This window comes from Apteryx mantelli, chromosome 2, assembly GCF_036417845.1.
Source record: "Apteryx mantelli isolate bAptMan1 chromosome 2, bAptMan1.hap1, whole genome shotgun sequence".
NCBI classification, from domain to species: domain Eukaryota; kingdom Metazoa; phylum Chordata; class Aves; order Apterygiformes; family Apterygidae; genus Apteryx; species Apteryx mantelli.
In genome coordinates this window covers 104,745,652-104,759,763 of record NC_089979.1, presented here as the reverse complement: position 1 = coordinate 104,759,763, position 14,112 = coordinate 104,745,652, and the positions used below count along the sequence as shown (strand labels likewise).

Here is a 14,112-nt window from a genome sequence, read left to right as displayed (position 1 = left end):
GAACAAGAAAGCCTGTGAAATCTAACGCTCTACTCAAGGGGTTGAGCTACTTCTTGTTACAGCAGAATTAACCTCCAGTAGCAGACAGGTGTCTACCTACAAAAACAGTTTTCATTGCTGGCCTTCCTTGTTAGCAGTCTCTGTGGCAGCTAGGCATTTGAGTATCTCTACTCAGATCTTTGAAGGTGTCTCAGTTTCTAACTCTTGTAGATACTGTTTTTGAAGATTTAATGTCGCAGTCTTTATCTGATGTGAAACATCTGAAATCAGCTTGCAGCACCCACAGAACTGGCTTGTTGATGAAAAGATATCTACAACTGGTTTTCCATTATTTTTCTAAATAGCCAAACTCTGTCTTCAGTTCACCACAGTACAGGTTTCTTCGGGGTGGGTTTTTTTCTTGTTGTTGTTTTACCATTGTTAATATGTTGTTGAATACCTAATCTGAATCTCTCAATTGTATTTTCTGCAGTTGGCAAACCCCATAAATGTGGATACTGCGGTCGCAGCTATAAGCAGCGCAGCTCTTTGGAAGAACATAAAGAACGCTGTCATAACTACCTGCAAACCATGAGTATCTCAAGCAGCCTTTATTCAGGTAATAGCATGCAGCTGAAGTGCCTGTTCTAGGATTAACGCTCTCCTCAGATGTACTTAGTAAAAGGAGTGCCAAAGGAACAGTAGTACCATATGAGGCAGCTTCTGTGTTAGGGAGGTTGGATATTACATACACACACACACACACACACACACACACACACATATATGATACTGCATATGGATCTAGTCTATATTTGATAAATGTTTGGCTTTTATCTTGCTTTGCTTAGCTCAAACAAAAAGCCAAAGTAAAGCTCAGGTATATAGTACAACACTTGCAAGACCTGAAACATTTCAGTTCACCATCTCAAGACTAGAGTGTGACTACATCATCTCAGCACCTTTTGCTTGAGTCCTATACTGCAATACTTTTGTGGATGTATTCCTAATCAAGTGTTAATATCAGTTCTGGGGCTGGAGAATCTTCTGCATTTTGTATCCCCTATGTATTGCCCCTTCCCAGGCACAGCTTAATGGACTTACTTGAACACTGAGACCAATTCATGTGACAAGGATGAGCCATCTATCTTTGATTTCATGCTTCCAAGCAAGAGGGCAGGAAGACAGAGGGATTTAATTTAGCCAGTTTGACTGAGACAGTCCAGAGAGGGTAATAATTTTTGGACAGGCTTCTTTAACAAACAAATTTCCATGTAAAACAAAATTGGGGGACAGAGGGGTCATGCTTCTCTGAGTGACTGGGCTTATCATGAAGGTAAAGTCCACCTCCTGGAGAATCTAAAACTATGCCCAGAAATTGAAAAAGCAGATATTGGGTTGGGGTTTTTTTGTTTTTTTTTTTTTAATAAAGGCCCTAAAGAGCTGCGTGGGATTGATCACAGTAAGTAGCCATACAGAATCCCATTGCGCATACAATTTTAGATGGCGAATATAAGATCCAGCACCTGTGGTAGAGTTAAAGGTTGTAGCCCATTCAGTAAGTTACATTTCTTGCATACCTTTTTGATCCTGTCAGTATATTTTATTCAGTTTGTCAAATGACAAAATGGAAGTTTCTTTCTGACCTATTTGCAATGATGCCTCATTTAATATTGTATATCTGGACAGAACCTGAATATGTTTTTACATGTTATCAGATAATGTAAAGTATATGCACATAATGATAGCAGTGAATGCATCTGAGATTCTTCTGACAGACAGCGTTAGAGCACCGCCCCTTCTAATTTTACTGAGGGGCTGGAGAATATATAAATAGAAAGCTCAAAGTAATATACTGTAGGCAGCAATATTTATTCCACAAAGAGGTGATAGGATTTAGAAGCAAATATTCTGTCTGGGATTAAAATTTTCAGTGTCTGGCACATGGGTTTGAAATGCCTGCATGCAAAACACAAAAACTGGTGCAAACAACTATCTAAACTACTACTAAAATCTTAGCGAACAAGAAATGTCATAAACTTTAATAAGAAATAATTTAAAATTTTTAGAGATAGAACGTTGGTTATAGCAAACCATGACAGAAAATAAAAAGATGTTTACAGTAGCTGAGGACTGCATATCTGTCAGTGAGGTGAAAACTTGGTGAATTCATGAATGCTTTGGAAGAATTATTTCTCCCTTGCATATACAGAAAGTATCATACATATTCCTATTAGGTATAATAGGAGTGCTTTAACAAATCAGAAACAAATTAAGGGATTAGCTTCTGGTTTTAGCCTCTATATTTGGCAGAGGATTTCACTCTTAAAAGAGAAGAGAGAAGTATTACTACCCAGTTAATAAATCAGTTCTTCATCTTTCTAAAAACAAAACTGTCCGGCATTTTTTCTTAGTATTTTGCTTTCTAAACGATCTGTTTTACTTCATTGCAAACAGGGTAGTCCTGACTATATATACCTTTTTTCCTGTTCACCTGATTTCCTTTATAAACACAAAAAGGAAAATGTACAATGCAACAGTTCAGCATCAGTTGGTGTCCTGGAATTTTTAAATATATTCTGTATTATATTTAGAAAAGCACGCAGAGCTTACTTGCAAGAACTACTACTGTTTTCATGGTGTTTCAGGGTTTGATATGGAGCTATTACAGTCATAGTTAGGTCCCTTTTGTTTTTCAGACTCAAAAATGTTGGTACAAAAATCTGTTAAGACATCTACTTTGGTGTTCTGCTACAGCAGGATTGCTTTTTATAGCTTTTTTTAATATTTTGTGCAATGCTTATTGAAAAAAGAAGTCAGCTGAAAGGATCTAAATTGGAAAAAGCTTTCCATCAGCTCATGGGAAAAGTACTTATATAAAGGAAAAAGCCAGCAAAGAGGAGTAAGGAAGGGAACAAGACATTGTATTATATTTTAACTTTTTGTTTGCTTTCTTTAAGAGAAGGAGATTCAGCCCGAAATTCAAAATCTTATGGTTTAAATGGCAAAATTCTTACTTTAGAGAACTAGAATCGCATCGTTCATATGGAGTTCTTCTCTTAGAGATATTAATTGAAGTTTTTCATTTGAGTTCAGTAGAAGCCTGGTGAGGTCTTTCTAAGATCTATATAAAATAACAGAGAAGAAATAGTTTATGAAGTTTAAAAATGGTCAATTACAATTCTTCAGTAACTTGTGGATTATCATTTGGAAGATAAAATAAGTATTTTTTTCCAGTTTGCAGCAACCAAATTACTGAAAAATAGTTAACAGGTTGGTGGCAAATTTCTTGTGTTTTCTGTTGCGAAGGCTGGAAATTAGTATGTAATTCAAATTTTCCCTTTTTTATTGCAGTTTTTAAATTTGCAATATTAAAAGTTTGAGTGATGGTGAAGCCATAATTTACCCTGTCTGGAACTGATTTGAAATGGAATGTTGTTATATCCTAAACAGTTACTTCTTGATCCTTTCAGCTTTCAACTACAAATATTATGGTTTTTTTCACTGTTAAACTGGCTGCTGTAAAATATTCTCTGTAAGTCTCTTCCTGAAATAGCAGCTGGAAGCCTTAGCCAGCACAAGGTGCTGGTACTTGCCTGTTTAATGAAGACTAGACACCATCAATATCCTCTACTATCCTGCACTTTTGCTACCAAATTCTGTTCACATCTTGTGTTAGTCACAAATCTTTAGCATCTTAATGGGCTGAGGCCTAATTACGTGCGACTTCTTGTCACTGCAGTATGTTCTGCTGCAGCAGTGAATTAAAAGCTACTCGTACAGTCTTCTGTTTGGTACTGCAGGAATATTCTTGTCTGCGATACTTGGCCTGCTCTTTCCAGTTATCCAGCAGAGCCTGATTTGGCATCTTTCAGGAGCAATGAAACTTTCACAGTCATGCTTTTAAAATGACAATGACAAATTGCCAAAATAACCTTGCACAGGAATTGCATGTTCCTCTCATGAAGCCTCTTACGAAGCAACCAGTGTAGCGGCTCTAACTAGTGAGAAGCAGTCAGGTACAAGAGTAATGGGTTCTGTGAACCTTTCTCACCTCTAAATGGAGTAAATGCAGTGATAAACATTTTCAGCAGGCATAGGCAGCAACAGGTAGCAAAGTGGTACACCTAACTGAAATAGCTTGCAGAATCAACATCTACAAATTATCTTTTTCTTCTCACTTTAACACCAACACACAAGTTCAGGTAAAATATCCATGTCCTAGTAGCAGGCAAGAATAAAATTAACTCCCTTTCCCTCACTTCCCTTCCAAGAAAATGAATTGTGCAGTGATCTCAACACATATTATATGTTCTTTAAATACTGAAATTCAGAAATACTTTTCCATACATTTTCCAGAGCCATTGCTTTTACAATGCATTTTCATGCATACCTTCTGCTTCTGCAAGGAAGTGCTGAAGTGAAATACATAGTCTCTTTTTCTTAGAGCCTCATAGCTAAGACTCCCTTTGCTAAGTTCCTTCCTAATCCTAAAGTGTCTTAGCAGCAGCAGGAGGTTAGCAAACAGGTTTGAGTATAAGAAGTCAGTGCTCCACTATAGAAGTGTGGTTAGTAATTTAGCTAAAATTGTCATTTACGGTCTAAAACTGCATCAAGGAAGTATGGCAATATCTACTAGGGAAAAAAAGAAGGGGAGGAGGGTTGGTGTAGCATGCAAAAATATTTATGACTACAGGAGTCCATAGGTTTGCCCATTGTTCCTGCTAAAGAAGCAATAATCACCGAGGCTCTTCCACTGGGAGAGGTGCAGCGGGACAGGGTGGGGGTGGGAGGGTGAAAAGGTGGGCTGCTTGGTGCCCAGTATCATTTTAGGACCTCATTCTTCATTGCCCTGTGCTCATGCCAGTGCAGGGTGGCTGTAGGACAAGTGTGGTGTGATCATGTTCCCTACAGTCCGATGCCGTACATTTGCACTCTTATTTTTGTGTCCTAAATGAGGGAAGCATGAGCATGTTTATGGATTATTCAGCATAAGGGTCTTTGTGGTAAGGAGTCAGAACTGGCCTGTGTCTGTAGGGGTGAGCTCCTGCTTCCAGCTGTTTGGGAGCTAAAAGATATTAGCTAAGAAATAATAATCTGAAGAGGATAGTTCCATTAAAATGGAACAAGCGTGCCTAACCCTTCTGATGTCATTTGATTTCAGTCATAAAAGAGGAAACTAACCAGAGTGAAATGGCTGAAGACCTGTGCAAGATAGGGTCAGAAAGATCCCTCGTGCTGGATAGACTAGCAAGTAACGTCGCCAAACGTAAGAGCTCTATGCCTCAGAAATTTGTTGGTAAGAGTTAAACGTTTGCTGTCTCCTAAAAAACAAAACAAAGCAAAATCCCCCCCAAAATCCACAGGATTTTCACTCTTGTTTTATGATTTTACTTGTTTTACTAAATTAGCAATATTTATCTCAATAGAAGCAGGTACAGGGATGTGTTGGGGAAAAAAAAGTGTTTCCCCAGTATGCATTTCTATATGTTTAATTTGCCACATCTAGGGATCTATTTTAAGTCTTCCTATCTTTTTCTACTGCTTCTGAACCTGATCTTTAGAAGATCTGGTTAGGTTCTTGAGGTTGCCTTAAGAACCTCAAGATTGCCCTAGAAATATAGGTTTCTTATTGGGAAAGCATTTGACCACATGTTCAGGGTTATTTTTATTAATTTCTTGGATGAGATCCAGATCTGTGCATATTGGTATATGTGAAAGCATTTGTGAATAGCTGAGCATAGGCTGGATAATCCTGTTCACCCCTTCACAAAGACTGTATACTTTTTTAGGCCATAATGATCATGGAACTAAATATACATGGATCTGAGAATAAGACACAAAATAAAAGATCTTTGGGTTCATACGATAAGCAGTGCAACATTGCAGCTGTAAAATAACTTCATAGCCATTTGCATTTTGTCCTTCCTAATAGACGTTTCCTTGTCTTAACAAGAAAAAATGGAGGCTATACGTATTTTGTTCTATTTGGTATGCCTTGTACCAAGTAATGATTGGATCGGTTTTGTAATAGTCAGATCCATAGACAATATTTTATCAGCTATGTAGAATTAGTCTTAAATGAATCAAAACATGGGAGGTCAGATGACAGCATACACGCACATCTAGCTGGATTTTTTTATAATTCTTTCTACATTCATTTATAATATGGTTCTATAGGAGATGGTTGGAGAAAACCAAAGGCTTTGAAAAAAACATACATTAAGAAGGTCTTCAGTCAAAAGTCAAGGCAAAAAAGACCAGTTTATTGGACAAGAATTCCAAATATACTTTCTTCAAGAAGGACATAAAGCTGAAAGGAAAATCAGTATTTTTGGGATGAGGAAAGGGGAATCTCAGTTATGTCAGGAGGTGGAACAAAAAGTTTGAAATGAAAGTCAAAGATTGCCTTCAAGTCCAAAGGCAACAATTGTAGGAAGTGGTCAAGGGTAAAAAATGCCAACACTTACAAAATGAAGGACAAAAGTTGTAGTAGAGGTAGTTAGCAAAAATATATCAACTATGTGAGGCAAATCAGATTCATTTAGACACCCTAGTAACTGACTGTGTTAGGCAAAAACACTAATTCTTTGAAAATTCCAGGAAGACCAGAAGTGTTAAAATTTAAAAGATACTAGCAAATATCCTATATGCGATGTAGCTGTGGGTGCGGACTAGCTTTTTTCATGCTCTTTTTCTCTTTTCACACTGAGAAACAGTAGACAGCCAGTTTAACTACAAGCCTTAGGAGGGCAGATTTTCCTGTCAGTTAATTATTCAGGGTGCGGTGTAGGAAGACAACATACTGACGAGCAGATATTTATGGAAATTTGCTAATCTTCAAAAAGACGGACTTTTCTGACAAGCACGTGCCCCCAAATCCTTTCCTTTCCACTCCTCACCTGCTGCTTCATGTAATAGGTAAATCCCTGATTAACATAAGACTGGGGCTGCTGGCAAGGAGAGCTTTTGGGGAATGAGCCATATTCACTGCTCCTGTAGCCCACCACATTGTCCCAATCCCCATGATGAATTCCAGGGAGAAGGAGCAAATGGCATCCTCCACATAAGAGAAAGTTTGTCTGCTGCTCCATGTGTTGTTCTCAAGGCTAAATCCATTACCTTTCAAAACTGAGATTGTTCACCAAATAAATTAAGTCAATTATCTGTAAAATTCTTTGACAGCAAAAGTGCTCTTGAAGCCCTCTTATGTGGCAACCTGCTTTCCAAACTGGAATAGCTCCCAAGTCTGAAAGCAGAACTGAGTCTTTTAAAGTAGAGGATGAGAACTGCAAGTGAGATTGACACGTTTATCATGTTAAAACAATAGGCCGCAGAGAAAACAGAGAGGAAAAAAATAAAAAAGCCTGCATGCACTGAAGTACATTTGCAGTTCCTATTTAGGTACCTGCTGCAGAACCCTGAACAGTGTGAAGCTGGAAGTGCATCAAACCATTAGCAGTTTAATTTACTTATGCTCTAATAACCACAAAAATCAGCTATTATTTTTAATGAGTGCAAGTATTATCTGCATTTCCCAGATACAGAAATGATACCTGCCTACCTCACATTTGTGTGTGTTTCAGACAGTTCTGCCTGGAAACAAATTTTTCTTATGAGCGGTTGATTCTCTTTGTCCATCAACTAGTTATGCTATGTAAAGCAAATACTACCTAAGAAATAGCTATTAAAATTATGCCTTCTGGATGTCCAAAATGTTGTGTATAATGAAGAGCAGTCCAACTTTTCAGTGATATATAGTGCACGTGGAATACAAATGATTTTGACTTGTTTTTCCCTCATTGAGTCAAAGGAATACATTAGTACTAAGAGAGTTTTTCCAAATATCCAGGAGTCTCTTACAGGGCCTATTTTGAAACTTCAGCCTTAAACTCTGCCTGAAAACTATAGCATTAGAAAGGGTAAATCTGAAAAAAATGCACCCCACTAGTGGGGTGCTCAAATTGGCAGAATAATAGGGAAAGTAAACAAGAATAAGTAGTAGGTCATGCACTGTAGTAGCTAGAAGATGTCTAAACTCTACATCCCTTGAGAACTTTATGCAATGTTAAGAGCATTATTTTTTTCTTTGCTTGTAGAGCATGGACAAACTAGTGTGCAAGCATGTTTTCTGGAAAATGGAGATAGCAGGACTTCCTGCACTTTAGCCCTGTCACTGGAAGATTTGATGCCAAAAGCTTTCTAGTCTGTGCTCTTGCTCTTCGTTGACCTTGAATATTTTTTTTGGGTAAAAAAAATGGGTGGGAAATTGTTGATAAATTCATTTTGCAGCACTTCAAGTAAATTTTCCATGCTACTGTTACCATTTCTTGTAAAAAATGACAAATTAACATATATTTTATAGGGTCATTTATATGTTGGGAATTTTAGGGAAAAGGAGGGGAGAATCTTCTCCTTTTTAAGGTCAACAAGCAAATACCATGTTGTCTAGGAAATAGTGACAGCACTACAAACCTTCTAGAGGTGTTTGTGGCTTCCAGTGAGTTTCCCAAAACCTGCAGAGCTAACTCATCCAGACCATAAATAATGTGCTATTCATAGTCCCTGGGAACATGCAGGAATTTTTCATCCCTTTGCATTTGCATAGGTTTATTAGAGGCCTGCTAATAATGTTGATGATGATAGTTTACAAATACTGTTTGAGAAGACTATTCAGGATCATAAAATCAGCATCTTTGCTTTTAAATGCTTTTTTTTATTTCTCACTCCCAACTCTTACTTTCTAGGTTTTGCTTACTGTTACCTATTGAGAAATTTTCAGAAATACTAGTGATACTCAGCATTCAATACTGGGGTATACAGCCAGAAATACCTTAATGCTATCTGATTTAAAAAAAAACGCAAAGTTCCCTTTATAAGGCATCGCAAATCAGATTTGAAATTACAAGTAACAAGTAATCTTGCTCTATGAATGGCTTTTTACCTGACTGGAAAAATATCTTCCAACTACAAGTGCAGTTAAAATTTTTCCATGCCTCTTCGCTGCTCATGTAGATTATACTTTTTGACACAAAATTTCTAGGAACGAACATGTGGAGCTTTTCATAATGTGTCTAACATATGGCTTCTTTAAAAGAAAAAAAGGTGTGTGTGGGGGGAGATTGCAATATGAAAAATTAAGGTTTTGATTAGCTTGATTTTTTCCCCCAAATGATTTATGCACACATTATTCATGTGGGTTATTTGTAAGAAACAATGTCTAAAACTAAAACATGCATTTTCCAGTCTAAAAATTTAATGTTTTATGAAAAAAATTGATACCATGCTTCATGCTCCAAAGCATGAAGGCCAGGCTCCCTGTAACTGTGCTGGTCTTCACTAACCACAAAGGCATGCCACAGTGCAGGGTGGGAGATAGGTGAGGGAGTCCAGTTAGGAAGGAGAAGGAAAGTATGAGGCACTTGGCTTGTAACTCCCACAAGTTCCCACATGATTATTTTAAAAAATCTCTTTTCACCCACATGCTTTGCCAAAAGCCTCAAATTATTTTGCAGGTTAAAAAAACACCAACCAGTTTTCTGACCAGCTATATTAGAGAACTGTGAATACCACAGGTGAACTTGAAATGCAGATTTGACCAACTCTTTTAAGCTCTTTTTTCTTGTTGTTTTATTAATCCATGATATTCAGTTCCTTAATTATGCAGCACTCAACCATCTAATTCTTGACTGTTTTTCAATGCAGGTGAGAAATGTCTGTCTGATCTTCCATATGATGCCACCACCAACTACGAGAAGGAGAATGAGATAATGCAGACCCATGTTATAGACCAGGCCATTAATAATGCCATCAGTTACCTGGGGGCAGAGTCTCTGCGTCCCCTTGTCCAGACACCACCAGGTGGCTCGGAAGTGGTGCCCGTCATCAGCTCCATGTATCAGCTCCACAAACCTCTCGGGGACAATCAGACTCGCTCCAACCATACAGCTCAGGACAGCGCAGTGGAAAACTTGTTGCTGCTTTCCAAAGCCAAATCTGTCTCCTCCGAACGGGATGCCTCTCCCAGCAACAGCTGCCAAGACTCAACAGATACAGAGAGCAATAATGAGGAACGCAGTGGTTTAATTTACCTGACAAATCACATAGGTCCCCATGCCAGAAATGGCTTATCTATAAAAGAAGAAAACAGGCAATATGATGTCTTGAGGGCAGGTACTGACAATTCCCAGGATGCTTTCAAAGTGATCAGCAGCAACGGGGAACAAGTGAAAGTTTACAGGTGCGAACACTGTCGAGTCCTTTTCTTGGACCACGTGATGTATACGATCCATATGGGCTGCCACGGGTTCCGCGACCCTTTTGAATGCAACATGTGTGGCTACCACAGCCAGGACAGGTATGAATTCTCTTCCCACATAACCCGAGGGGAGCACCGTTTCCACATGAGCTAAAACTCCTCCAGCACAGACCAAGCCTCAGCAGCTGCGTTACTGGAGCTGCACAACCAACAGCAGCAACAAAGCACAAGTCTACCAGACAGTACAAGTAACAAGAACATCAAACATTCAGCCATCTCCTCCCACGAGAAAAGATTTTTCTTTTGGTAGTGTGCATTGCAACTCAGTTTTCTAAAATGAGTATTAAAGTTTCTATTGAAAATATTTGGTGACCAAAAACCTTTAGTAATGTAAGTAGGAGCTTTTGTAGTCACGTAGCTGAAAGCCCTTTCCTTTAACCGTTGCTTCCTGCAAACCTCCCTTGCCCAAACTGTTATCCACACGCAGAGTGCACAGCACGAATGAGAGCACGACAGGCAGGAGTGCCCTGTTTGTAAGGGCTCTTACACCACATGTACATGTTCTGACTTCCTGGTATTATTTGGCTCATTTAGGAAGATCAAACTCAACTAAAGATGGAGGGCCTCATGCTAGATGTCTTTGCAGATTGGTGGGGTGGGACTGGAACCCAGCCAGAGGGTCCTGAGTTATTTTAGCAGTAAAAGGTAGAACATTTTCACATGCAAGGGTGCTGCTTGTATTGATGTCATGGCATGCCTTATTTGTATCATGAGGCAGGAGAGTAGGTATGTGAAAGATATAAGAAACACCCTTGTAATACACTCTGTGAAGTACGGATTGCATTTAATATATAGAAAAGGGGTTTGTTGCCTCTTTTTTCTTTAAATAAATGTTTTATCTCCCTATCCAATAACCCCCCTTTTTTCTTAAAAACAAACCTCCTCTCTCTGCATAAACAACAGTTATGATGTATTTAATTTTTTTTAGGTTGTAGTCATTTGGAAAAGTATGATGTACAGTTGAGGAAAGCACTAGCTACAAATATGTGCGGGGCATGTCTCCTTATACATATCTTTCATCATTTCAAACTGCCTGGAAAATATCCAGGTGTCCCTATTTTATATATGAAAAATTCCCATTCTGCTTGCACAGAAAAAGTCCTCTTGCAGATTTTGTGGCTCTAGCTGGAAGTGTTGCACCTAATTATTTTTAAATCACTGAGCTGAATTAAAACCCCCCAGTCAAAATTTGCAGCTTTCTCCCCTTTTCTGGTACTTGCTATTTAATGAGGGACCAAGCCCTGCAAAGGTGCTAAGCACCCTGGCTTCCTATTCAACAAAACATTTTAGCATGTTCTTCAAATTATATTTACTTCAGCAGAACTAATCTTAAGGTTAAATATTCAGTGTTTTGCTGAATAGAGACCAGAGAATGTAGCACTTTGCAGAGTCCAATAAAAATCTACTGAGCACCTTCTCCATGGTACATCCTGCTGCAGATATTTTAACTTTGGTTATGATGAAAACTTCTAAGAAGAATAGATTTTAACCCCAAACACAGCTGATATAAAAAAAAGTTTGTTTGTTTTTTTTAACTTCTTAACTTCCTCTTCCAAATAGCTCATTCCTCTCCCTGAACACCCTCCTAGTTTAAGACTGGACAACAGAGAAATTTGTGCAGCTGCATAAACATCTCTCAGTAGGGCTGGAATATTTCCTGGGCAACATTTGTAAAAAATAACCCATCCAATTAGCTTAATGTATAAATATTGCCACGCTACTTTAGTAAATGGATATTGTCCAATAATCAAAATCATAGAGCCATCAAGACCTGGAATTTTGTAATACATTTGCACGGTCTGTATTAAAAACACTTGCAAGCACATATATATTATAGGAGATTTGATGGACCCATGAACGCTTGTACCTAGGACAATTTGGCTTGATGTGCTTAGTTATATTTAATATACATTTGTATTACAAACACCCAGAGTTCCTCCTTCTGCTTTCACTTATGCAGGTGTAAGTTAGGAGCAACACTGAAGTTAGAGGAAAGCTACTGATGAAATACTGAATTACAAATACATGCTTTGAGAGTTCCTTAGCTTTTCACACTAACTATAGGCCACTTCCCTTGGGTAACAAAGGTATGCAGTGGTGGTGTTACACTGAAAGGCGATGCATGCCTGCATAGTTATTAGCTTTGTCACCAGATACAAATGTTGTATATGAACATTCACAGACTGATGCATGCACCTACAATAGTGAAAAGAAAGTTATTACTTATTAGGTAGGATAGTACCTACAAGTGCGCCAACACCAAAAAAATAAAAGGGCTAGTATAAAGTACAGGCCCAGTGCTGTGTACCACCCCTTCCCATAGTATTATAACTTAATTACCAAAAGAGACATTACAGCTTGATGCCTTCCAGCCAAAGATATTATGGAGGGTAATGCCACAAAAGATTTGTGGGCTACTATCATGCCCCAGCTAAGATTTCATCATCATGGCTGTTACCGATTCAGCTTCAAAACAGACTGTACACAGCTACGTGGAAGTAGCATTTAAATAGGTTGCTTAGGCATGACATGCAGAAGACCTTCAAAGAAAGGGCTTTCAGTGATAAGATTTTTTTTTTCAATTAAAGTTTAAATTATTTCATTTTTCTTAGTTGGCAAGGATAAATTCATCTGTTCTTCCCTCCTCTCACCTTTCAAGTGGGTCTGACCAATAGGGGCTTGGTAATTTCTTAGCTCCTCTTCAATGACATCTGATGAGACTGTACAGAAACATGCTGCTTTTATTACTGTTACACCACTTTTCTACTGCTCTTAGATTTAGGCCACTATACATGTCATGCCATGTTTTTTTTACCCTTCATTTTGGGGGAGAGCTTATTTGGAGGATTGTTTGTTTTTAACTAAAATAAAATTTAAAAAAAAACACAAATAAAACCACATTTATTATTCATGTAAACAGGCATAGCTCCAGTGGAATTTAAAACTGTCTTGGACTTAGCCTTTAAATATGGGTTTAAAAAATATTGATATTTTAAATATAATTTCTGATTACTGGATGGGTTCACTGCCTTGGCATTTGTATGCACACATGCACGTGTGTGTGTGTGAGGTTCTGTGTCACTTTTCTTGTTGACATGCACATGCCAGTATCTGTGGTTGTGTGTATTTTTTTTTTTTTTATATCTATCTGTCTATATATAAAAAATGGTTTGTACCACATGATGATGCACTGTCAATCACAGTGGATTTGTTTCCTGGGTCTGGAGTTTTCCTATTTATACTATAACACAATATGTTGATGTTGTATTAAACAGTACAGTAGTATAAGTAAGTTTATTACGATACAGTGTATCAGAGGGTATAGTCAAAAGGTAGGAGCAAACAAAACAGCTTGTTTGTAAAGGGACTCTTTTTTGTTGTTCGTTTTGGTTTGGTTTTGCACAAAATCATCTTCAAATTGTTTGGCAACAGATATTTCAATAATTTTATTTATGAACATGCAAGGAAGACATTAAAATGGGCTGTTTCTGTGTGTACATCTAAACAAACTGTGCCCTTAGAAAACTAGTTTAGTGTTATCTCCCTTTTTCTCCCTTATGTGCTGGTGCAATACCCTGTATGGTTTAGCTCAACCCTAAAAAGAGTGAATATGATGAATGGCTTTAACTTCATATCTGTTTTTGAAAAGAACTGCTTCCCAACCCTTCCTCGGCACTGTTTTTTCTAATAGAAAAGTTGTATTTACACACTTTTTTTTTTTGCTGTGATTTTATATTGTAACTTCATTTTTCTTTGAGAACATTGTATTTAAAAAAATATCAAGCGAATTTCATAAAAATTTGAAATGCAATTAA

The 14,112-nt window shown here is 37.8% G+C and overlaps 1 protein-coding gene and 1 long non-coding RNA gene across 7 annotated transcripts in view; one reads left to right on the top strand and one right to left on the bottom strand.

Annotated features, from left to right (window-relative positions):
* The window catches only part of LOC106492885 (uncharacterized), a 27,236-nt gene extending 17,372 nt beyond the window's left edge, over positions 1-9,864 (bottom strand). Inside the window, exons 1-2 of the long non-coding RNA XR_001294076.2 lie at positions 9,798-9,864; positions 2,997-3,103 (exon numbers count right to left, since the gene is read on the bottom strand). This is a non-coding gene — a long non-coding RNA (uncharacterized lncRNA). The remainder of the gene's footprint in view (positions 1-2,996; positions 3,104-9,797) is intronic.
* The window catches only part of IKZF1 (IKAROS family zinc finger 1), a 73,585-nt gene extending 59,473 nt beyond the window's left edge, over positions 1-14,112 (top strand). For 3 of the 6 annotated variants that reach the window (XM_067291174.1, XM_067291179.1, XM_067291177.1), the window contains 3 exons: positions 473-598; positions 5,144-5,278; positions 9,685-14,112. In XM_067291174.1, coding sequence (XP_067147275.1) covers positions 473-598; positions 5,144-5,278; positions 9,685-10,391 — 968 coding nt within the window. In that variant the 3' untranslated portion in view covers positions 10,392-14,112. The remainder of the gene's footprint in view (positions 1-472; positions 599-5,143; positions 5,279-9,684) is intronic. The other 3 variants (XM_067291178.1, XM_067291175.1, XM_067291176.1) reach the window with 2 other exon arrangements.